Here is a 26,030-nt window from a genome sequence, read left to right on the forward strand (position 1 = left end):
TGTTTCACAAACTACCGGATAATTGGTCTGCGTAGTTTAGGTGGTTAATACAATGTCGATCAAAACGAACTATATTGGATTCTAATCAGAGATTGAACATGAATTCTGGAATCCATGTACTTACAGCTGAGAACTCACATATATAGTGAAATGTGCGTCCTGGATTCCACTGGTTGCCACCATCCATTTCGAACGAATCTTCTGCAAAGTGAAAGCGATATTATCGCCTCTATCCCAACACTGACAGAGTTCTTCACCGGTGTCGTTGACATGAGTCCAGAATGGCAATCTCGGTTTCATATATGCTTTTCGATTTTTTTTCTGTTCATTTATCAAACGAATATGCAGCACACACCATTTGTCATCTTTTAGTGAATTCATCGTGCCACCTTTGCTCTCAATCTATAGTCTACGTTCCTTGCTGATTGTAACAACAATAAGCGGTTTTTCAAACTCTGACTACAAGTTGTTCGATAGCTTCACACAACCATATTATGACTACTGTTCATGATTATACTTCTGTACTTTCAGTTAATCTGTTAAATATAGATATAACTAGAATTCGACACTAACGAAAAGAGACTGCCATTATTTCTAGGTGCGAATACCTCATGGGTTATTTTTCTATTGATTAGTCACACATGTTAGTGTCAATAAATGTGATTAAACAAGTCGGTAACAATAATAAATTGTTTAATTCAACCTCTTAGAAACAATGTCTATCGTATTAGGCACTGATGGTAATGCGTTGGTATTGTTCGTAATGGTTTAGTGCTTGCGAATCCGAAATCGATATGCATTGCTCCACCTAATGAAGGCTTTCAGTAGACAGAAACAACTAGATTTCATCAGTCATATTATTGAGCCCATTCAAAAATAGGAAGTTGATCCTCCCAAATTGGATGCTGTTTCTTTCTTACATGAAGGTTTGCAATGTTATGGAGAGACAACCAGAATTTGCCTAATAAGAAGATCAATCGATAGCAATAAGAAATGACCTATAGGACAAGTGCATTTCATTGACTGAGAAATAGATCAATTTCCCAAGGACTAGAGTGGTATATATATGAACGAGCATTTGTGCATTTTATTCGGTAGCTTAATGTACTTTCTCCATCACTTTTGTGTTCTCGCTGAAATGGTCAGTAGGAGGATTAACGTATAGCACAACGTATATTAGTACCAGATTTCGGACACCACTCATAACAGCAGTTGGTTTGAACAAATTCACACAACTACACATGATAATCTTCCTAAATAATAAAATTGATTATGTTTTGTCACCATAGTTCAAGTAGATAGATATACGTGCTGCAACAAGAAAATAACATAATGAAGAGTCAAAGTTATAAATGAGTAGAAATAAGTGGACGAGAGTAGTGTATTATAATAGGAAAAGCAGTTCATTGTAAAAATACAACCAGAAATAATCCTTTGAGTTAAAGAAGTTCCTACCACTCTTATAATATACGTACACAACTACATCAGGATTGCTGTTAGTTCTTGTTATAAGACATGTCTGATTACGTCTCAAGTCACTGAGTTGTACTGTTTCTCAACCCCCAACTAAAGATTACAGATGAACTGACAGGTGCAAATCCTATGCACCTTTCTTACATACCTAGACGTCATATCAAAAATGACTTTGTCTCCGCTTTTTCAAACAAGTTCCATTGTCAGTCCGCGGTGCACGATGTAGAATTCACTGAAGCCACTTTTATAAAACATGTCTAGGTCTTCGTAGCCTGTGTTTCAAGGTGGGAGATACCAATTAAATTTTCATCACTATACCTTAACAATAAAGCACTACACAAAAATCAAATTATTTTACACTAAAACAACAACAACTATAGCAACATCCAGACAGACGGCGAAACAAGGCACCCAAATTGTGCAAAAACATGGCGGACCTCAAAATCCCACCTTTCAAATCACCAAAGATGGGAAATTCCAAATCCCAAGATGATTATCTTATCTTCAGTTCTTATATCTTACTAAACACTTAACTTTGATATGAATGACACTTGACAATTTCTATATTCTTAATTTCGTATCCATTTATATTGTGTAAATGCAAGAAACCAATGAAAGAATGATACATATCTACAAGTGTAACAGGCTTAAAATGTTTGATCATAGTGGATGATGTTAGTCAATGGATCAACTGATTACATGTAACACCGTTTTATTTTCATTCATTCTGTTTGTTCACTTCAAATCTACATGGATACCACAAAGTTATTCCGTTTTGAATAAAAATTCCATAATGGTGATTCACCAAAAAAAAACAACCCAAAATTAATTAAAAGTAACCTGGATACAAACAATAAAAAGTTCAAATTTTTCAAAGTTAATGATCTAGTTTGAATCATTGATCAAAAACAAAAAAATTTTTGTATCAGAAGGGGTTTTTGTGGAGATTTCAGTCATTTCAATAATTGAAATTATGAGTCAATTGAAGCTAGACCACCATGAAAAACATGGAAGCATAGGATGGCCGTTTCGTCCCAGTGTGGGACTCCTCAGCAGTGCGCATCCACGATCCTGCCTCGCGAGATTCCAACCCAGGACCTATCAGTGTCGCATGCGAACGCTTAACCTTTAGACCACTGAGACGGCCAGCATCCAATGGTGTTAATGTCTAACTTCAACTAATCTACGAAATTGAGCGACACATCTACCATTGTCTTAAGTGAGTTACTATTTCAAAACAGACCCAGTTGAACTCCACTGGTCACTGCTTCTCGCTAGAACTCCAGGAAATACCTCTTGAAGCCAGCCACCAGTGAGCATATGTTGATTAATATCAGAAGGGGTTTTTGTGGATATTATAGTAATTTCAACTGAAGTTAGACAAAAAGATTTGTCAGTGTTCTAAAAATATTATTGTTACGTTCGCTACTTGATTAATTCAGAATATGGTACACAACTATGACATTCGAACGTATAGAACCCCATAGTCGCAAATCAGAAGACTGAAGTAGTGCTTGTTGGGTAAGAATCAAAATGTACATGAAATCATGGATATCCATAGATATTGGTATTTGTTATATCAACATCCGCAGAGAGGTATGTTATGCTACTGTCTAACAGTAGCATGCCACGCTGATAATATAGAAAGCTCCATCATATTCTGATTGAATGGAAAGTCTTCGGCTCCTTTAGGACCTCTGGAGGCTCTGTCGTAGTTCTCGGAAACCGTCCCAACAATTATCGATATAATCCTTCCTATCTGTTACAAATTAAAAAATACCACTATATCCTTAACATGTTTAATAATAGACCATTCGAATTACAATATTTCTAAATTCTTCAATCAGAACATTCCAGATGAGAAGTCAGAAGTGCATTCCAATATTATGACTATTAACTAACGTGATTACATATTACAAATATAAAGTCATAATGAATAAACTGAGATACCTTTGACAAGTGTAGGGTGTACTTCTGATATCGACAAATCTAAATAGTATGTATCACCAATCGAATGTGGAATACCTGGTGGTAGAAGGTTGGGAAAATCGAAGAGAAGAGAACGAGAACAGAAATTAAGAAACAACAAAGTCTGAGACAATTGGCGAATATTTTGCAAATGAAGTATTTACTGTAGTATGATTTTCAGATTTTACCAAGATATTCTGTAATATTGTATTAAAACACACTTCGTTGTCCCCATCTATGTTCTCGTTCACTACACAAGTAGTTAAGTCATACATTTATGAGAAAGTTAATTGTGATTCATGAACAGTAAGAGATATGGTAAACATTGATATCATGAGTTAGTTGAAGCTAGACCACCATCGAAAACAATAGGACGAACTGGCCGTCAAACAGTGCTTCCAGGTTTTCCATGGTGGTCTAGCTTCAACTGACTCATGATCTTAACCATTGAAAAATCGATATATCAAAATATAATCAAAAATTTATGGTTACATATCGAAAAGAGTGTAGACCAATGACTGAATTAGAAAAAAATACATGGTAACTATTATTTCGTCTACTCAAAGTGTTACATTAAATTCATGTTGACTGAGGGGGGAGAAAGCAATACAATCTTTTTATCTGTTCTGTTTTCTCAATGTGACTGGAATGAATTGAATAAGATTGAAATTATTCATCATTAGGTTCATATTAATGGAGCTGTGTTTCAGTAGATGAGGTGCTCAATTCCTAGCTTCTGAGTCCTAAATTCGAACCCAGCTCCATCTTTACCAATCTGAGTAATCTGGTAATATCAATTAATCTCAACCTTATAGTGTGGCTCAAAACGCAGTACATAAATCGGTATATGGTAAATTGTTTGAAAATACACATAAACATGTTATTAAAACCATTTGCGTTATATTTGGAACGTTTAGTCATTTTTCCATTCATTCAGTCATTGTTGAGTTTGATGGTGTAATTATTACTTTAACTAAATTTTCATTACATTCCTTCATAAATATGTGAATCTGATTAATTTCTATGATTGGTTCACTAGTGTGCTTGGTACTTGTGTGTTTGCACCACAGAATTGAACTGTATTATTCAGATTGTATCGTTAAAGCCTATATGGTGTCTGGTTCTCATGTGAAACGGGATTGAGCTGCAGTGCTGTACCACCAATTTATCCACTAACTCACTGAAGACAATGGTGTACGGTGGCGCAACTTGGTGGATTGGTTGAAGTTAGACATTAACACCGTTGGATGCTGGCTCAAGTGGTATAGAATAATCAATTAAACGAACAGGAAATCGTATCATTTTGAAGTGATTGCTAAATTGACTCATTATAGCGAATTATAAAAGTTGTAAATGTTCCTGAAATGTGAAGGAGTCATGCAAAGGGTTACGAACGATATAAAAACAAAAAAACCAAGGTAACTGAAGATCCAAACTTCTGAAAACTTTCATAATCGTTTAAAAAATAAAAGTGATATTTTTTGTAAAACGCAGTCCGTATGAATGAATACCAACTTGAAAGGACTATCCAGGACAGAGATGAATGGAGAATGCTGGTGTTTGGCCAATGCTCCTTCACTAGGAGTAACAGGCGGAAATAAATAGTAAGTATGTATTGATTGAATCGGTTATGGGGTAGATCATAATCCAATATTTTTAGCAATGTCTTATGGTGTTAGGATGTGATGAGAAAAAAGATGTACGGAATTACCTATTAAACGCTTGGCCATAATTTACAGTTATCTTATAACTCAATTATTGTCACTGTATCTTATTGTTTGTAAACTATCCTCCAATCAATCATTAGTGTAATACTTAATTCTGTGTCGAAAATTTCTCAAATCTTTTCCAAGTATTTTGTTTTATTATTTGCAATGTATTGTAGATCACCAACGCAGATGGTCTATATCGAATGATTGGGGGCCTGCTCGAGTTGGACAGGAATGTTCTGTCCAACAGCTAACGTCGAAGCCACACTTCGAGGTCAGCACGCAACGTGGATTACGCCTACATCGTATCAAGGTACTATGGATGCTTTGAAGACTGTACAACACAAAAGGCTCAGTGACATTTCACTGTCCCTATAGTATTATAGTTATCAGGTGTTTCAACTATGTTAAACAAATTATCTTTTTTGTTTTCATAGTAAAAATATAGTCTAGGGACGAGCCCCTTAATACACTGGTATGACCGAAGGTAAGGAGAGTTCAATTCCCCTCTCGAAAAATGCTCTCACATGGCCACATCTATACAGCCACTGTCATGGAATATCTACTCATTGACTTCTCACACCACGGGTGTTGTTTACGAAATTGAGAGGACGAAAAGTGGATGTCAGGCACTTTAACCGGGTCGGTGGACACAGAGAGTCCACCTAGGGTAGTTGAAAAACTCTGATTCCAAACGAATGGTGCACATGGGCTTCAGTTTCCTAAGGGAACAAATGGCGAATGGACCAGTCGTTGGTCACCGGCTACCATGAGATCGCATTTCCTGACGTTACTCCACTGCCTTGTGGATCAAACCTTTAGGTCGTAGGCTCCGGGTGTGGCCTCCTAAGAAAACCACCTGCTTCGGCTTGGGCACCCAGACAGTATCCCAACCAAGACACAAATCAAGTGAGTTGTGTGGCGCAAATGTATTCAGTGCCTCTTTGTACCAATACATATGTGTTCAAATAAAAAAAATGTCAATATAAAATAAGGGAAGAGTCAATCACAATAAAGAATGGGAATTTCATGCATTTGTTCAGAATTTGAAATACCATGTATAACAAGCAGTAGGAACAAATGTTTACACTGTTCAAAACGTTTAAAAACATTGTCAACGATTACTTCTGGGCACTATAAAATAAGCATGATATTGTTAAACGTATTAAGTTGTAATGAATAATTAAAAGCTACACTTTGTATATCTATGTGTGTTTGCGTGTGATGGCTAGTTAGATTAGTCGTGTGGGCAAATCAAACAAATAAGGTAGAGTGGAATGCAAAACTGAAACTGAGTCAATATACATTTGCATATTATTTACATCTTCCTACTGATGTTTAGGACTACAACTGATCAATCTGTTTTGGCATATTTTCGTAGTGAATTATCTCCGAGACAACTTCAAAGGCTTCGTCTATAACTCGTTCTGATCAACTGTTATTACGTAACTCGAAACAGTCTATGGGATTCAGAAGACAATACAAAATGTTGACGACGCTTTATTCATTCTACAAAGTAAATCACTAAGCCACAAAACTAGCACACAAAGCCTATACGTGAAGAAATACCAATGCGATCAAACAAGTGACCAATCGAATACAACATGGAATAACCAGTTGAACCAACTAATAACATTTAAACATATATATGTGTATTTAAATCGAGTGATCCAAGTAACTGACATTTAGACTGGAGAGAGGTGGTTGTGCGTAGACTGTCACATGTGATGATCAACCATGGTACATGCTCTTCATGGATGATATAATAAGATGATAAGATAAACAAACAAATTGTTACTATTCCACTACTAACACTATCCCTTGAACAAGTTAGTTGGAGTAATTGACGTATTTAACCGTAACGTAAATAAGCCTAATTGTAGGAGAGGTGCAATAATCTGGTATTGCAATGGTGATCATTATATTCACAATAAAAAGATGTGATTATCGTTCACGTAATAGTGATACATTTATACGTTTTTATAAAATGTCTATATCAATTAGTGTGGACATCTATCTATCTAACATTCTTATTACATTTTGTATGTAACAATGTTACAAGATTAATTTTTCAATGTAGTGAAATGGATCATTTTGACGTTTGGTTAGGCAGACGTAGGCTTGTCCTTTTACGCTGATGGCCATTTTTGTATTATTTTAGAGTGAAAATTATGATCATACCCATGATGAGCAAATAAACTGGATCACATGTGACAGCCTACTCAAAATAGCTCTCTCTCTCTCTCTCCAGACTAAATGTTAACTGCTTGAATCACTCGATTAATATATAAGCTTGGATCTTATTAGTTCATTCGATTTTGTATTGGAGTGGTCAGTAGTTCGTCTACTCGTTCGCATTGGTATTTGGAGTTACGTGATAACGGTTAACCAGGGCGACGAGTGATATAGAAAGCCTAAGGAATTATCTCGTAGCTGAGCCATCACAAGGTGAGCCGTAATTTGCAGTTGTTCAGATGAATTGAAGTTGTTATGATGAATATCAGTTCTTCTATGTAACTTAGGTGTTTGTCAGTATCTTTTCTATTTATCATTTGAATGAGAATATTAATATTTATTGAATAACTTTTGTCGTTTGAGACTACTTGTTAGTCTGTAGTTATTGGAGATGAAATTTTCCTACATATGCAATCAAAAAAGGGAAAATGAAGGGAATATTCCGTTAGGAAATAAGGGTTGAACAGTGGAGGAATGCGCCAAAATGTCTCCTTTTTCACCCGCATCTCCTTTCTTCGTGTCGTCACGTTTGTCTTTAATTTATGGCTTGATGTTTATTCTTAGTAATTACCATTTATTTAGGCTTTTTCATTAGTGACATTGTTGCTAACTCAGTTTTTCCAGTACCGACTCATTTCTTATATCTACTGAATTACCTGGTGTGAATATTTAACTAGAAATATGTAACCAATTAATGATCTCTACTCAGGTTAATATTTTAAAGCATCTACAAATTTCGATCGGGATATTCGTTGAAAGGAAGGTTTCCTAATTTATGAGATTTCATGCGTGACTTCCTATCGTTGTTGTTAACCAGTCAATGTCTGTTGATATATATACATCGTGTATGTAAGGCTACGACAATGTCGTTTATTCATAAGCTTTAGTAAAAGAATATTTACATTGTGTATAAGTTTGAGATTCATTACATATATACGGTGTTGTCAGGTTATAAAAAATGAGTTGGTTGTGAAGAATTTCTTCTCAGAATGGGTTTTGTGGAGATTTTTAGAAATTTCACAAGTTGAAATCATGAGCCAATTGAAGCTAGACCACGAACCCGCCCCCCGTGGATGCGCACTGCTGAGGAGTCCCATACTAGGACGAAACGGCCGTCCAGTGCTTCCAGGTTTTCCATGGTGGTCTAGCTTCAATTGGCTCATGATTTCAACTTGTGAAAGAATTTCTTCACTGAATTACGTCTTTGTTGTGACTTAATATGTGTGTTTAAATTAATATTGAGTCTGCCGTAAAATGTCACCACATATCTGCATAAAATCAGTCCCAATTGTTTACAGTCATTTAGCAGCGACTGATTATCGAGATGATTGGAAGAATGAATAGGCACAATTGTCGTTAATCGTGTTTTCATCAGCATATTTGATATGGAGTGGTAATCACAACATATGTCTGTATTATAGGTGAAATTGAAGATGCCACAGGTATTCGATGTTTGACATCACTTTAACCAGTAACACCTAACATGAATCGTACCTACCAAGTGAAATCAAAAGACATAGTCCAGGAAGTTCGAAGATATATATGATAGGCTATCAATATATCGAGGGTTGTCTTCTTATCTAATCTGGCTAGCGATTGCAGGGGTTGTTGAGGACGGCGTTCCCACTCGTGATTTGGTGCGGATGCATAACCGCTCGCCTTCAGTTAGATGAGTCCATTAAAACTAATGTGGTCAGCATCGAATGTCGAACAGTAACAGAGCTATTTATTTTGGGGGTTTATTTACTGCTACAAAATTCTCATGTTATAGCTGGTACTCATATTATAAAGAAGATAACTGTTCCACATGTACATGTGTTCCTCCTTTGAAGATGAATGTAGTGATATTAGAAATTTCGTAAAACTTATTTTAGCGGAATTGTTAGTTGGATCAGTAATATATCGAGTTTAGGTAGTCATCATTCTTCGCTATCTTGTAATAAATCATTAGAAATTTTCACAACCCTTTTTATCAATGTGAATACAGCAATATACACACCCTTATAGTCTTAATTTTGAACTTCTTTTGTAGAACATGGTTGAGAAGACTGAGGATTTGAATACTTTGGCTAATGATTTAGGACACATTCTGTCTGATAGTTTACGACAAGTAGATGGCGAATTCGATTTTGAGTTGTCTTTCACTGCTTCATCTGATCCCGACACTCGATTCATGCTGATGCTCGACGAAAGTATGATGCCTGAGTCCGACACAGACGATTCGATACCTGTTAAGAAAGACTGGGTGAAGTTTGCCGCAATGGCCTCTGCATACATCTACAAAAATGTTGGTGAATCGGTTTCCACATCTCTTCGAAAATGGCTGGCGAATGCTGCCAGTGCTGTGATTCTCGCTGGACTACTTGCGGAAGTGGCCGAATCGTCGGATACGGATGAACCAACTACTTCTGATAGAGAGCCATCTGTCGAAAATATCTCTACACCTGACTTAGTAGTGAAGAATCTTCAAGATGGTGCCTGGTACTATGGCAGTTGGACCGTTGACAATGTTGCCAGTAGTTTGGAAATGGTGGATGTGATCGATGCTGAAATGACAGATGCATGTATTCGAGTGATGATTGCGGCTGTTGTCAATTATTTCCAAGAGGACAGATTCGTTCCGTGTGGTTTTTTGAAAGACAGTTATGCAAGTGCGATACTGAGAAGTGATCTCATGGATAGATATGGGTTGACAGACGAAGATGATAAAATTGAAGCGATGCGTATCACTGGTAGTTGGGTCTCTAAACTGTATGTGTTTGACATGGCGACGAATCATCGTGACTTGAAACACCCAATCAGACCTATAAATAACGTTGGTTTGGTGCGTTCTCTGAAACTAGATATCAGTAAGTGTTTCGAGGACTTGACAGCTGGATTTATACGTACACGAATCGCACATGAGATTGCCAGTCGAATGGTGCGATCTGTGTGTATAGTGTTTTTCGAAGATTTGAATGGACTGATTGAGTTACGGAAGCTGTACCGTCAAATATCCAGTGATCCATTTTATTATCATACTGACTGTGAATATTTGACGAAATCATCTCGACCGTCAATCACTGACAAGACGAGTAGTATATTTGGTCGATTGGTCACGTATTTGAGTGTTTTTGAGCCGAATAGTGAACTGTTTGATTATCCACAGTTGAAGATGAATGGTAAATCTCAAGAACAACACTATGGTGATTACAGTAAGAATTGGAAGAAGATACTGGAGACGATTTATACAGAGTTGTATATGCCAAGTGGAAGTGTTTTATTCAATTCATTTAAATTTATAAGCAAAGTTGTAGATAGGATTCGGCAAAATGAAAAACTTTTGAGACAATGTTGGAATAAATATGATGTCGATTCAGATATTTCCGATTTTATTTTCCAATTTTCATGTAATCGTTAGGTGATTATGTTTGTTCATTGACAACTCGAGATTGTTATTAACAAATTGCAATATTATTCTTTTCATTCATAAAATCTTTTTTTTTTCATCTGTGGTGTTGCTTTATGTTGTAGCGTGGCGTCGAGTCGTGGTTAACCATGAACACCATTACAAGAAGACTACGTGCCAGTTAACCGATAAAATACCCCCGTAAGCCAAATATCAGAAGGCAATTGATGACTGTAGTCGAGATGTATTTGTTGGCGATCTCGTGGTATCGAAAGGATACTGAGATCGTGCCAAAGGAGTACAAGCGTGGTTACCGAGCGTAACCGAACTCGTGCAAGGTCACAATCGAAAGATAACTGAGCAGTAATATGGATGTCTTTAACACAGTAAAACAATCACTGGTACAATTGGTTATAATAGTGATTGTTTCCATTAAATGAATTGCGTTCTCTTGGTAAAAGTAGGTCACTACAATGTGTTCACTGTGGTTTTGTTGTTAACATATAGGTGATTGTTACAAGCACTTTCGATATAAATAAGTGAACTGCAATTCAGATGATTTCAGTATTATCGATCAGAGTTTCTCAAAACCTAATTCATGGTATACTCATTGTTACTTTAAATCTGTTATGACATTTGATTGTTTGAGTCGATTATATCCATTCTGTTATGCTAAGTGTAATTGTCCACAAAGTAAATACTCGGTATTTTTTCATGTATTAGTAATTCATAGGATTCTTCTAAATATTACACCACGTTCAAGTTGACTAAATCAACTGACTGAGTTACTGGGACAATGTATGACATAGCAAACTATAAATCAACTGTAAGGTTTAAACAAATAGCCAATCATTAATGTGAAATGGTTGATGGGATGATAAGAGTAAGACTAATCTAAGTTGAGTACGATGTAAATATTTATAATAACATTTTTATTACTTTGATTGTTACCGAAGCTAATTGTGTAGATCTAACTAACTTGATATGCTTACAACCTATTACTGAGTAATAGGTGTATTTACACGAATGCATAACCATCTTAGCTGTCATTTGCATAGATTGGTATAACCAGGGAGGGAGTTAAGCATATTTCCCACAATGGGAAGCGTATTTTCAGCAATAAATTTTAAAATGGACCTATTGAAATCGTACATAGAAAAGTATGAAGTAGTTTTATAAATCATAAATACTCAGGTATCTCCGGCTCTATGTTGCCGATCATCGGTTATGTCGTTGAAAATCATCGTCGGATAGTTTCTCAATAATAATAATGACAACCTACTTCGTGAATTCATGAATAAAGTGGTCACAGTTAAACATTTCTCTCATTAAATGTGTATTATCTAGATTGAGAACTTCCTCAAATATTGAAAAAACTATCGGTCTAATCCAAATTTGTAATAACCGTGGTAATCTCTTCTACTTTTCTATCACTATTCTAGATTTTCTAGGTGCGAATACCTCATAGCTTATTTTTCTATCGATTAGTCACACATGTTAGTGTCAATAAATGTGATTAAATAAGTTGGTAGCATTAATAAATTGCTCATTTCAACCTCTTAGAAACAATGATTATCGTATTAGGCACTGATGGTAATGCCAACAAATGAGGCGTTGGGATTGTTTGTGATGGTTTAGTGCTTGCGAATCCGAAATCGATATGCATTGCTCCACCTAATGAAGGCTTTCAGTAGACAGAAACAACTAGATTTCATCAGTCATATTATTGAGCCCATTCAAAAATAGGAAGTTGATCCTCCCAAATTGGATGCTATTTCTTACACTAAGGTTTGTGATATGGAGAGACAACCAGAAGTAACCTAATGAGAAGATCAATCGATAGCAATAAGAAATGACCTATAGGACAAGTGCATTTCATTGACTGAGAAATAGATCAATTAATTTCGTTAGGACTAGAGTGGTATACATATGAACGATCATTTGTGCATTTCATTCGGTAGCCCAATGTACTTTCTGCATCACTATAGTGTCCTTGCTCAAGTGGTCAGTGGGAGGATGGAGGATTAGCGCATAGCACATTGTGTATTAGCACCAGATTTCGAACACCACCCATAACAGCAGTTTGTTTGAACAAATTCACACAACTACACATGATATTCTTTCTAAATAATAAAATTGATTATGTTTTGTCACCATAGTTCTGAAAGATGTTTCAATCATCTTAGTAGTATACCTTCATTTCGGGATATCTATTTGTTGTTACTATCCCACTACTAACACTATCCCGTGAATAAGTTAGTTGGAGGGATTGACATATTTAACCGTAACGTAAATAAGCCTAATTGTAGGAGAGGTGCAATAATCTGGTGATCATTATATTCACAATAAAAAACTGTGATTACCGTTCACGTAATAGTGATAGATTTATGCGTTTTATAAAACTTCCATATAACAACAAACTCATGTATATTACGAGACGTACTATATGTGCATTCTATTCTCCACGTCAACACACGGGCATTGAGTGGCAAGTGTGGCCGACCGACAAAATTATAGATAAGACCATTTAGATTAGCTGATGATTCATATAAATGAGTTCTTGACTAGTAATAACCACTCATATTATATTCCGCTTGTATTTCCAATAACAGACATTTACACTTAACACGGTAAACATATTGAGAACGAGAAACACGAATTATCTGCATGTTGAATAAAGGAGATAATAATGAATAAAATTAAATTGTGATGTGCTGTGTGCTACTTATGTCGATATGAGCAGTATATAACGATAGTCATGAATGGAATGTCTAGCAGCAGACGATTGAGAAGATCGAAGAGGAACGAACGGGAACAGAAAGTGGTTGGTATGGAAACATAGGGACAACGAAATCTGAGACAATTGACTGACATTTGCAGAAGGAAGAGTGGAGTTTGAGACAATTGATTGACAATTCTTCAGTGACACAATTAGGTCAATGATATTAGTATCCTTATTATTATTCGACTTAAAAATCTCAGCAAAGTCAAACTTATGGATTTAAAACAACATAATCTTAATAAAACTATTCATTCATTCATTCACTAATCTATTTACATAAAGTAAACAACTTGGTCGATAGGATTCGATCTGCACTAAGAAGGATCTGACATACATGAAATGGCTCATCACCCAGTGATCGATCTATTGTAAATAAGCATCATTCGACACACAGAAATGATCGTTTATGAATAAGCAAAACCTTGCATAGATCTAATTCATTGAACCATAATCATAAATAATATCCATGTTTATAGATTATCATTATTATCAATTCAACTGATAATAGATCTGTCATTTTGGAACTTGATTCAACTTCCATTTTGACGGTTATTCTAACCAGGAGTTGTGTTTCATGTGCATTATTACTTTATGTAATTGAGTTCCATTGACAAATCAGTTGCTTATTTTTCAATGTAAACAATTCTACTCAGCTGACAAATGAAATCTTACATTTGGATTATCATAATTCATAGTGTAGTGAACAAGAACACAAGTGGAGACAATTGAATGCATTTGAATACAACATTACAGAATCTCTTAGTCAAATCTAAGAATCATACTGTAAATGAACATACCAGATCTCAGTGGAGGAAGAAATCAGCAAGAAGCGCTGGAAATAGGTAGGACACACATTGAGGAAACCACTCAAATGTGTCACAAGATAAGCCCTCACATGGAATCATCAAGGCCGAAGGAGGAGAGCAGGACCAAAGAACACATAACGACGAGAAATGGAGACAGACATGAGAAAAATGAACAAAATTTGATAGAATTGGAAAAGAAAGCTCAGAACACAATGGGTTGAAGAATGATGGTTGGCGACCTATTCTCCATTGGGATTAACAGGCGTAAGTAAGTAATACTGTAAATACTTCATTTACAAAATGTCAATCAATTGTCCCAGACTTGGTTGTTCCTTCATTTTCATACCAATCATTCTCCATTCTCGTTCTCATTCTCTTTCCTTCGATCTTCTTAACCTTCTGCCTCCAGGCATTTCACTTTCGATTGGTGATATTTACTACTTATATCTGTCGATATCAGCAGCACACACCAAAATAGTATTCACAATGGTAACGTTAAAAAAAATATTTTGTTAAGTTCTACCAGAGCAAACGATATTCGTAATTGAAAGCTATTGGTATATTTTTATCTTCATATTACACAAGACAGTGAATATGTCGGTGATAAGCCTTGACATAAATAGGCAAATATGTGTGGTAATTTATCCGAACCTAAACTACACTTGAGGGAAGCAAAAATCACGAAAGACAAATTAGACACAACACTTCATGTAAGTTGTTAATTTGTATCAGTTACAATCATGAAAAATTGACAGACATTTTAGCGATCATTGTAATAACATGATCACGAAAATAGTACATGACGGAATGATTGATAAATCATTCATCATAAACGAATTAAGTGAATAACATTTTAAGCTAAACATCAGGTAAAACCATTCAACTGTATCAGTGTAATTTGGATTCTAGATAAAGTGAGTTTTAACCGTCCACTGGATACCTTCATCAAGTGGAGCAATGAATATCGACCTCAGGTTCTCAACTACTAAACCATTACGAACAATCCCAACACCCCGTTTGTTGGCATTATTCTCAGTGCTTAGTGCAATAGTCATTGTTTCTAAGAGGTTGATATAAGCAAGTTATTAATGAAATCTTACACTTGAATTATCATGACACATAGTGTAGTGAACATGAACACAATTGGAGACAATCGAATGCATTTGAATACAACAGTACAGAATCTGTTTGTTAAATCTGAGATCTGGAGAGAGTAAATACTTCATTTACAATCATCTCACACTTCATTCTTCCTTCGTTTCCATACTAATCATCCTTTGTTCTCGTTCACTTTTCTAGGATCTTCTTAACCTTCCTTCTGCTTCCAGTCATTCCACATTCGTTTGGTGATATATACTACTTATATATCTGTCTATATCAGTAGTTCATACCATAGTAGTTGTCATTTTCTTTATGTAAGAGGATGGTAAAATGTCTGTCTGATTTTATCTTTTTATTGATAAGCATGAATTAGTTCGCTGTATGTTTTGTTTGACGGAAATCCAGTGTAAATACTGTTAGCCTAGAGAAAGGAAACCTCCTCAACGTATTCCTTGTCAACCATTTCTAATCTGTCTCTAAATGTACACTCTCAAATATTGGCATAAAACTATTATGTAATATGGATTGGATTCATCTTACATGTAAAACCATGTGTTTTTGTAAAGTTGATTGTATAGTTAACTTGGATAATCATCATTCTGATCAAAATCGATAAGTCATTTTATGTATCCAAGTAAAAATCTTGTCAAATAAACATTGATTTACAATCGATTGTAAACTTGTTTATCATTTTCATAGCTCTACATTCATATATACGGGTATATATGGGTATCAAGTAGCATGTCTACAAATAGATTATGTATTGATAAGCAAAGATGGTTAGTGACTAGTACTTGAATCGAAGAGGCGCGTTTCGTTCTATCAGTAGCTAAATGTATAACATGATGGCATTTGAAGCGAATAGTACTGGGTTCGAGTGCCAGAGTGAACATCAACTATGATATACAGGTACATCCAGTTGACGATTTCCAAATAGGATGAAACATGTGTATCAAACTGGATTCCACTGCTAATCATTATTATCTTCGTTTATAAAGCTTATGACTTCAGACAATATCGAGGTAGTTCGCATAGGATGCACATATGCCAACAAGAGACTGTTCAATTGCAGTTCTAAATAACAATGGGAAGATACAAGTAAAACAACACCAAATGAACATTATATATTTCTTAAAATGGATTGTCTCAATGATGATTTGAAATTTGACTAACATTAATTAAAGTTACTTAATCAGTATGGAGATTTGTAGAGATTGTAGTATTTTCATATCTGAATTCACAAGTCGATTGTTCTAAGCTAGACTACCATTGAAAACCTGTGAGCATTAGACATCTGTTTCGTCGTAGTATGGGAATCCTGCTGAACAATGAACATCCACATTAATAACGTTGGATGCCAGTTCAATGGTTTGCAGGTTAAGCATTCGTGTGTACGTCAGGTATATCGTAGTCTGAACTAAGTGACGATCATTTAACGATGAATGCAATACAATACACAAACATTCATGCCCTTCTTTTGCCCTAGCGAGTTTATTCATAAACTGGTATATGTTTTTAAATTTACTGGTCTGCAGGCCTTTGGGCTTGCAATCAACATCTTAACTCATTGGGTGAATTATTGCTAAGACATTAAATGGTCATCTTAGTATGGTGAGTAAAGTAGATTCTGATATTTTGTCAGCCAACTCCCTTAGTTAACATTAATTATCATAATGATAATTCGTGTTTCTCCTTCTGAATTTGTTCACAGTGTAATACAAGCAGAATATAATATGAGTGATTATTACTAGTGTAGAACTCGTTTATATTAATCATCAGCTAATCTAAATGGTCGTCTTATCTACAATTTTGTCGTTGGGACCATACTTGAAATGAATGCACATACGGTACGTCTGGTCAGTTTGTTTACCGTTGATCTTGTCAAGCCCTTCCACTAACTTATTTAACGGACAGTCGAAGTAGTAGTAGTAGTAGGACAGTGACAATTTGTATATCCAGTCGTTATGATCATACTCATGATGAGCAAATAAGCTAGATGACATGTGACAGCCTACGCACAAATATATATATATATATATATATATATCACCAGGCTAAATGTGAATTGCTTGAATCACTCGATTAATATATAAGCTTGGATCTTATTATTTCATTCGACTTAGTATTGGTGTGTTCACTTGTTCGTCTACTCGTTCGCATTGGTATTTGGATTTACGTGATAACGGTTAATCAGAACGAGTGATATTGGAAGTTTAAGGAATTACCTCGTAGCTGAGCCATCAACAAGGTAAACTGTAAGTTGCATTTGTTCAGATAAATTGAAGTTGTTATGATGAATAGCACTGTTTTTATGTAACTTAGGTGTTTGTCAGTATCTTTTCTATTTATCATTTGAATGAGAATATTAATATTTATTGAATAACTTTTGTCGTGTGAAACCACTTGTTAGTCTGTTGTTATTGGAGATCGAACTTTTCTATGCATGTTCCGAGATCCCTTCAGATACTACCTTCTGTCTTCTCAGAGTGCACGTGGCACTTTGAGTACAGTTGAGTAGTAGTAGTAGTAGTAGTAGGCAGACAGAATTGGAGTTGACTAGAATAGGTCTATCTATCATGTGAGTTAGTTTCTTAGACTAACATTTGTTTGCATATATGTGATTGTCAAGTGATGAGGACGAGGATGATGATGTTGATAGACAAGTAGACTAATTTGTTTCAAATTAAAAGCGAATCGTGTATATGTAATTATACTTACATGAACCATAAACCACTTTGCAGTACCGTATAGCTTTAAACAACATTCTGTTCGATAAGAAGGATAGCAGCATCCGTAATTTAACCGACCGGTATAGAATTTCCATATTTTGGAGATGATCATCGTTCTTCGTAATACTTGTGGTTGTGTTTTGTTCATTTGATTGCATACATGTGTTTAGCACTTCCGAAAGATGTTGGACTATAACTATTACAGACTAATTTGTGTGTAAAATTAATTTTAAACTGTAATGATTGTGAACCATTAGAATAACCATTCAATAAGGAGCATTCGTCTGATCCAAGTACAGTCAGATCTAGGGTCACTTAAACCTCACAACTATTTAATATCTATTGTACCGTGGAATGTGTTTCAAAACAATCTAATATCTGATACTGTTTATGTTAGAGTGAACAGGGTAAACGGGGTAGTGTGTCACGCTAAACGTAAACGTCTACGTGATCCGTTTTCTGTTTGCAATCGTTTTTAAGGGTAGTAACTTTTTATGTGATAGGGTGAAATGAAAAAAATCCAGTCTGTGTGGAAATTGACCAGTATGGTATTGATTATGTATTTGAACAGTTAAATTTACGACGAGGTGATGTGAGCTAGATCAAAGGTGCTGGGTTGCATTTCGTAGTCCGGGATGAAGGATGCGCGCTGCTGAGGAATCAGTCACTTAATAAGACGAAACGGCCGTCCAGTGCTTCAGTGGTGGTTTTCTATGGTGATGATCTAGCTTAGATTGACTCCTGAATTCAACTGTTAAAATATTACAATCTCTACAGGTCTTCTCACTGATGATAATGATAAATTGGTATTAATTAAATACTACTGCAAGTGTGATTGTCAACTTGACTGACTGTACATAAACTATGGAAAACGTTGTGTATGCATGCATATAAGATTTTGATTTATATTGAGGGTCAAGTAAATCCTTATCACCCACCAGTCGTCGTGTTTGCGGTTTTTAGTACCAAGTGCAAGTCAGTTAAGGATAGCCGTAGACATAACAGTGACAGATGTAATAGTTTCCATCTTGAATTCTTTTAATTACTAACTAATCAATTTTATCATACTGTAATGTAACGAGTATTGTAACTTGGGGGAATTTCTCAGTAGGTTTTCACTGTCGGTGGTGTTGGTTGCAGTAATATGCGTGTACAGGAAATGATGAACTTGATGACAGAAGAGTAATATGCAAAATGATTGGCAATTGATGGGCGTTTTTTGCATTGATTGATAATGGTGTTACGATGTCACATAGTGGTGGATGCCTAGTGTTTGATACCGGTTTAACTTGATCCCTGAAAGACTCTGTCGTCGTCTCTCAACGCTATTGCACAGATGTTGTTGATGCAGATTGACGTGATGAATGATAACATGTGCATATGTATATATTTTAAAATATATTGTTATTCTGATGACTCGATATTTTTCGATTTGAACTGTGCTTAATTGTTTACACCGAGGCTAGATAGGTAGGTAGTTAGGTGGTTAGGTTTGGTAGTAGGGAGATAGATAGGCAGAAAGATCATTATTCGTTGTCTCTAGAGTCAAGTTCATCTCTCTGTTGATTCACTTTCATTGTAGTTGCTTCAGGATTATTGATTGTATTTGGTTTATTTGGTAAGTAGTAATCTGCAAGTCACTTTAGTGACAAATTGTTTCATATCTAGTGTAGTAAAAGTAATAAAAGTAAGCCTATGAATAGAATAATAGTGGTTGGAGTTGTTAAGGAAGATGAATTAGTTTAGGCAAAATAAAAGCTTAGCAAATGAATGGGTTTAGTTTATCACCTTATAGAATTGTTGTCGACCTAGTTATAGTTATTTACTGATGAGTTGTATTATAGGTGTTAGGTTATCTACATCATATCTATATGTGAATGTTTTCTTCTATCCTTACGTTTTTGTTATTGTTTTTAAAGATTCCCATACTCATATCGTCTTGTTTTATTCATCTTTTAGAAGAGATGGGTATCCGAGGGTTGTGGACGTATATAGAAAGCAGCGGTGGAAACTTATCCGTGTATGAATTGCATAACCAGCCTTTAGTTATTGATGCTGAGAACTTTGCTACCGCCTGTTATCGTGAAGCTGCTTTGCGATGTGAATTTGGTGGAGAGTATTTGGCATTTAAGAGTTATGTGCAGTCATTGTTGAAAGAGTTTAGTATCTGTGGTGTGGAGCCAATTTTCGTTTTCGGTGGATGTCATCCGAAAGAGGTATGGTGTGCTTACATTATCATAGTACTTTGTTTTTCTAACTAACTGTCTACATATTTTCGAGTTCACTTAAATGTTGAGGCATTTGTGTAGTATAGATTTTATCACTATTGTAGATGATATCGTAATTGATTGAAGTAATCGGTGCATCTTAGAGTAGTTTATAATTATGTATACGTTAAATGCCTAATAATTGATTTGATGCACATAGTTCCCTTTATCATTTTGAAAAGGGGGTGAACTGAAAGATTCTAGCAGAATAACATGAATTCAGTTTATTTCGTCTGATTCTCGTCAGCTGCTTACAACCTGTGATAATTCGGAATCATAATTACGTGATAGGTTTAAACGACTTACATGAGAGAGTTAGGTTGGATGGAAGTTATATTGAAGACAGATTAGTATAGTATAGTATAGCAAGGGTGTAAATAAATTGAATAGACTGAATACAAGTGATTACATATTGGGTAAATGGTGATGATTGGAATAAAGTGAGTAGAGCTGAGTTGATATAAGAATAAGATTGTTAATTTGGAAGATAGTTGAAATACAAGTGAATGATGCAATAAATACAAGAAAGAGTTAAACAATGATGAGGATAATAATAATAATAATTATTATTATTATTATTATAGGATGCAGCGAAGGAATATTTGTGACCAAGGCAAGGCATGGAAAGATTAATAACCATCTCATTTTGAATTTGAATACATAAGTCATGTTTTTGACGCCTGATGATAACACTGGCTTGAGTTGAGCAAACTTGAGAAGACTGGAATTTGGCTGTTTACTTACTAATCACCTTGAAGATTGCGAGGTATCTATCTGATATCCTGTATCAAGGAGATGTTTGGTGATTGCACTGTTTAGAGTGTTTCTTTCTCTTGTTGTGAGGATTTTCGGAACATATTCAAAAATCTAAGAAATGCCCTCCTTTCTATTCGGCCAATGCAGAGGTGTTTTGGCAGGTAGATGTAAATCTATATACAGTTGGTCAATACTACAGTTGCCTAATGAATTAAACCATAAGAAAGTGTGTTTGAAGCGCTATGGTCTGCACATAGAATGTTCCCACTTTGCTAATGTTAATGTTGCAAAATACTAACGATTATTTTGTTTGTGTATTCAGGCTTTTTCTTCAACAAGACATTAAACACTGTTTTACATTGAGACTCGAGTTATGACATCTACAAATGAAGATGTTGATGCTGTCAGTCAGTCAGTCAGTCACTTGTATACGTGGAAGTCTATTTCATTTATATGAGGATGATTTGTTTATTAAGCATTCAATTTAAGAAATTTCCCAGTTGAATTTAGAAGTCAATCTAAGCTAGACCACCACTACCATTGAAAACCACGACTGAAGCACTGGACGGTCGTTTGGTCCTATTATGTGACTGAGTCCTGAGCAGTGAGTGTACTTAATCAGCCAAATATTTAGTGTTATTCGAGTTTTTATACGTATTGAAAAACTTTTTACCACCACTTGAGATATGATTTCATTATTGTCTTTCAGTTTATTGGTATATTTCTCAGAGTGATGGTCAATTATTCACGATCGAATGTGATGAATAAAGAGACACATAACACCAAACATCTTGAGTGGTATGTTTTTCAAGTTTGTCACATACAGTGATTGATTTTATGTATGAACTAATGAACTTTTTTCGCTTTGTTTAGGGAACAAAATTGAATACTTTGATGAAGCGGAACAAGGAGTACTTTAAACAACTCTCATCAGCTCTTCTGATTGCTAAGTCAACTTGCAGCACAGAGTTGGACATTGATATAGCTCCACGACTTAACAGAAATGTTCTGGTTGAAATTCTGCGTGAATCTTCAATTCGATACATAGCATGTGAACGTGAAGCTGATATCAGTACAGCAGAACTTGCTGTTCATCTTCAATGTCTTGTTACTAGTGGAGATTCTGATTTTTTTATTTATCGACCAAACGATAATAATCAAGTGTATAATTTTATTCCATTTTCAACTATTTCACGTTATTCTAAGAAGAGATCCGTCCCTTGTTCTATTTGTAAACGGAGTGGTGCTTCATGTTATTTCATGTCGTGTTCAATTCTTAATAATTCAGGACCGTTTTCTAAACTCAAGTATCCTATGTTACCACTTTTTGCCATTCTCGTTGGTAATGACATGATATCAAATATTCGCCTTCCAACTATCATCGATTCACTAATCCATACTTCTAAACTACAGAGGAAGTCCTACTATCAAAGACGTATCGATGCTATATTTAACTGGCTGTTAAGTTTCCGTGACATAGAAGAACCATTGTCATTGGTGTTGTCACTTTACAGTGAAAACGAAAGGGATGGTATTGGAAAGACAATTCGTTTAGGGATTTCGGATTATGTTCTAAGTAGTTCAGGAGAAAACCTGGCTCGTGAATTAGGTTTTTCAACTGAACACAATATCTCATCAAGTGTTTCGTTGTCAAGCAAGATGGGAAATTTGAGCATTCAGGATCCCACAACTTGTCGGGGTTCTTACTGTGAAGATGCTTCCAAATTTTCTAAACCTATATTGGAGAGAAATGATGATGATGATGAAGACAGTATATTTCACCGTTGGCCGAAAGAATTGATTAGGCGATTTAGATTTCTGGACTTAATCCCATCCCTATTTGACCACATGTATGTACGAAATGGCGCTTTTTCTCGTTTACTAATGGAGGACATAAAGATTCCTAGTTCGCTTGACGAATGTATGTCGAAGATGAGAAGTGCTATAAATGGACTTATATATGGACTTGAAAACCACTTGGGCACCAATGGAAAGTTATGTGGAATGGAGAATGAGTGTGTCACTGAGTATAGAAGAAACGTGGATGGTGATTTTACGAAGACTTTAATGTCGATGAAGCCTCTGAAACCCCCTAGTGCTGAAACGCCTGAATTGTCGTTCTTATCTTTTTTCTCGAAATTGTTCAATGTGAATTTGGAGAAAGATTTTAAGCCTCTTGAAATACAAGCTTTGGCTATTTTATTAATTCTATGGTTCAGATGTTCATCTCATGCTCAAAACGAAGCTAAAAACATTAAGACATCGCCTGTTGCACTTGCGTTGTCATGTTGTACAATCGCAATGAATTCAAATCGTGAATTTCTCGGTAGAAATCGTGATGTTGATGGAGATTTCGCTAACTCCATTCGCACACATCTCGATAAGTGTGCTGATGTGGCCAAATCAAATTGTTGTCAAGAAGTAAATAAACGTTCCTTTTGTATTGAGCAAGTTCACCAACTTAATGAATTGCAAAGTATGGCCACTGGTTTAAAGCATTTAGTTGCAATGATTGAGGTGCTTTGTCCGTTTTATATGTCAAATAGTAATAAATTTGATAGTTGTTCACATTTTAGAAATCCTTTCATAAGCTTTTATCCGTTTTGGATGTTATTTGCCAGTGGACGTCTTTTATATTGGATTAGTCGACTTCTGCAAAATATTGATCCATCTGAACGTTTCCATAAAGTTATGAATGAGTGGCTTCCAAAATTGCTTATAAGGACCAATACTGGACGTGAACAAGAAGATTGCGCCTCAAAAGATCTTACCAAACTTTTCAACCTAATTGATAAGTTGAACTCTTGAGATCTACTTACTCATGGTTCGGTTTCTATTATTATCAACGCTAGTATTCGTTTTATTATTTCTGATAAACTGTCATTTTTAATTTATATAAACATACACACGCAACACTTGGATGGTTTGTTGTCGAAACTTTAAACTCTCATGCCATACTTGCACATCGATTTTCCTAATAACTAGAATCATTCAAATATTTTAAATATACATTTCATCAATTCATGCTACGCCTTTATTTTTGTAAAAGTAGTAAAGATGTCAAGAACGAAAAAAGTCAGTTCCCAGAAAGACCTACTTCATATTCTATGAAAACTACTTCTCCAACTGCTTGGATATAATAAATTGTTGACTATGGTGTAACTGGGCATGTTAACGCCAGCCACATTGTTAACAGTCGATGTGTCTATGTATTTTGTGTTTATTACACTAGATGATTGTTTCGAAGTATTTACTGACGTTGTCTAGGTGGATGGGATGATGAATGTCTCACGACCAGACCATCGAATTCAGAGAGCACTACACCTCCGAAATGTTGATCCTGGGCAGGGCTAAAAGTACTCCGTATTACATTTGTTTATGTTTGTTTCTAACTAAACTAAATGGACAGTGCAGAGTTATATGGATTTGGCTTGCTTAGGTAATTTATCTTGTATTGTATTTTGTTCAAGTTATGATAGATGAGATTATAGGTTGCGAGTTGTCTCGAGATGAAATCTGGCTCGAACTCCTCGATGTGACGAATACTCGTTTGGCTTCATATGGAGTATTCCACCACAGTTGTTTGTCCTACATGCATAATTATGCAGGCGCTAGTTGAAAGGAAACCTCAGAAACAAATAAGAAAGAGGATAGTGCTTTCCAACAACTTGTCTTATACGAAGGGTGGGGGGTTATAAGTATTTTGGTGTCGTGTGCAACTCCAACTTTTTCACTGCGTTGTTTTAGTCATTGCGACCGTTAAAGGGGACATTGTTTGTGTGAGAAGTTGAAGAACGGAAGAGTTATTTGGTGTACGTTCACTAGTTGGAGTTATTACTTGGATGCTGTCATTTGAAACTAAGCATATCTATGTTAGACTGAGAGATTTGGTTCTCTAACCGTTCACAATATAACGAAACGGCTTAGTTGTGTATGGAATGTACCATTAAAGTAAGGTCTGGAATAAAATATTGTAGGATTATTTACGAAACTTGTTATTATCCTAGTGAAGATTACAACATTAAGAGTAACTCCTGAAACCTAATAATGGACTAATATTAAATATATATTCCTATTGTATAAGTTTTCAGTAACTAGACTGCATATCTATATTCCTCCTATTATATACTTCATTTTGTTCTATAGATTATTATTATTGTACCATTTACTATTGTTAAATTATACTCAGTTTATTAGGTTACTGTAGTCTCCCACGTTCACTTCACAGCCACTTCTTGGCTTTATTGTGTATAAATGTTATTTTGTATTTTATGGTGCGTTGCTGTCTGTTTGGTTGGTATATAAACCCAGTATATGTGAAATAAATGATTCGCATAGTGGAGGCTGTTGTTGGCATTCTGGATTCAATTGAGCTGGATGGGCTAGGCGGCGAGCAACGAACCAGTGGGACGCTAGTCTGATCAGACCGGTTGGACGTCATTGGTTTAGTATAGTAGTGCAAGGGCAAGTAAGTCGTATTTTGATTGGCGAATAAATTAAGTGATAACTAGCGGGCCATAAAGTCATAACAAATTGGTGACGGGGATTTTGGCGAATAATAAAAATTGCAGACAGTGCTCGCACTTTCGAAGCATGGTTTGACTGACAGAATAGAAGATATTTTCCGAGTGAGATTTGCTGCTATGGATGACGCAAAGACTGGACCGAAGGATTTAATGGGTCTGGTAGATGCTAGGTTTCCCAAGTCGCGTAAGGAGCAGTCACCATTCAAAATACCTTTTGCATTGCAGTAGACTCGATCTTAATTATGCTTGTTCGAAAACCAACCTGCTGTACAGCCTAACGATTTAGGCGA

The 26,030-nt window shown here is 35.6% G+C and overlaps 1 protein-coding gene across 2 annotated transcripts; it reads left to right on the forward strand.

The window, feature by feature from the left end:
- Window positions 1–7,483: 7,483 nt before the first annotated feature.
- On the forward strand, window positions 7,484–25,243 carry ASTE1_3 (Protein asteroid 1; the record flags this gene model as incomplete). Of its 2 annotated transcripts, none has more annotated exons than XM_012942903.3 (2): window positions 7,484–7,598; window positions 9,418–10,859. In XM_012942903.3, the coding sequence occupies one exon, from the start codon at window positions 9,421–9,423 to the stop codon at window positions 10,783–10,785; it is 1,365 nt and encodes a 454-aa protein (XP_012798357.2). In that variant the 3' UTR covers window positions 10,786–10,859. The 2 variants fall into 2 exon arrangements, with proteins under 2 accessions (XP_012798357.2, XP_035585451.2); XM_035729769.2 differs by lacking the exons at window positions 7,484–7,598; window positions 9,418–10,859 and adding exons at window positions 20,069–20,407; window positions 22,088–25,243.
- Between the last annotated feature and the right edge of the window lie 787 nt (window positions 25,244–26,030).

The sequence above is a fragment of the Schistosoma haematobium genome, chromosome ZW (genome assembly GCF_000699445.3).
Source record: "Schistosoma haematobium chromosome ZW, whole genome shotgun sequence".
NCBI classification, from domain to species: Eukaryota; Metazoa; Platyhelminthes; class Trematoda; order Strigeidida; family Schistosomatidae; genus Schistosoma; species Schistosoma haematobium.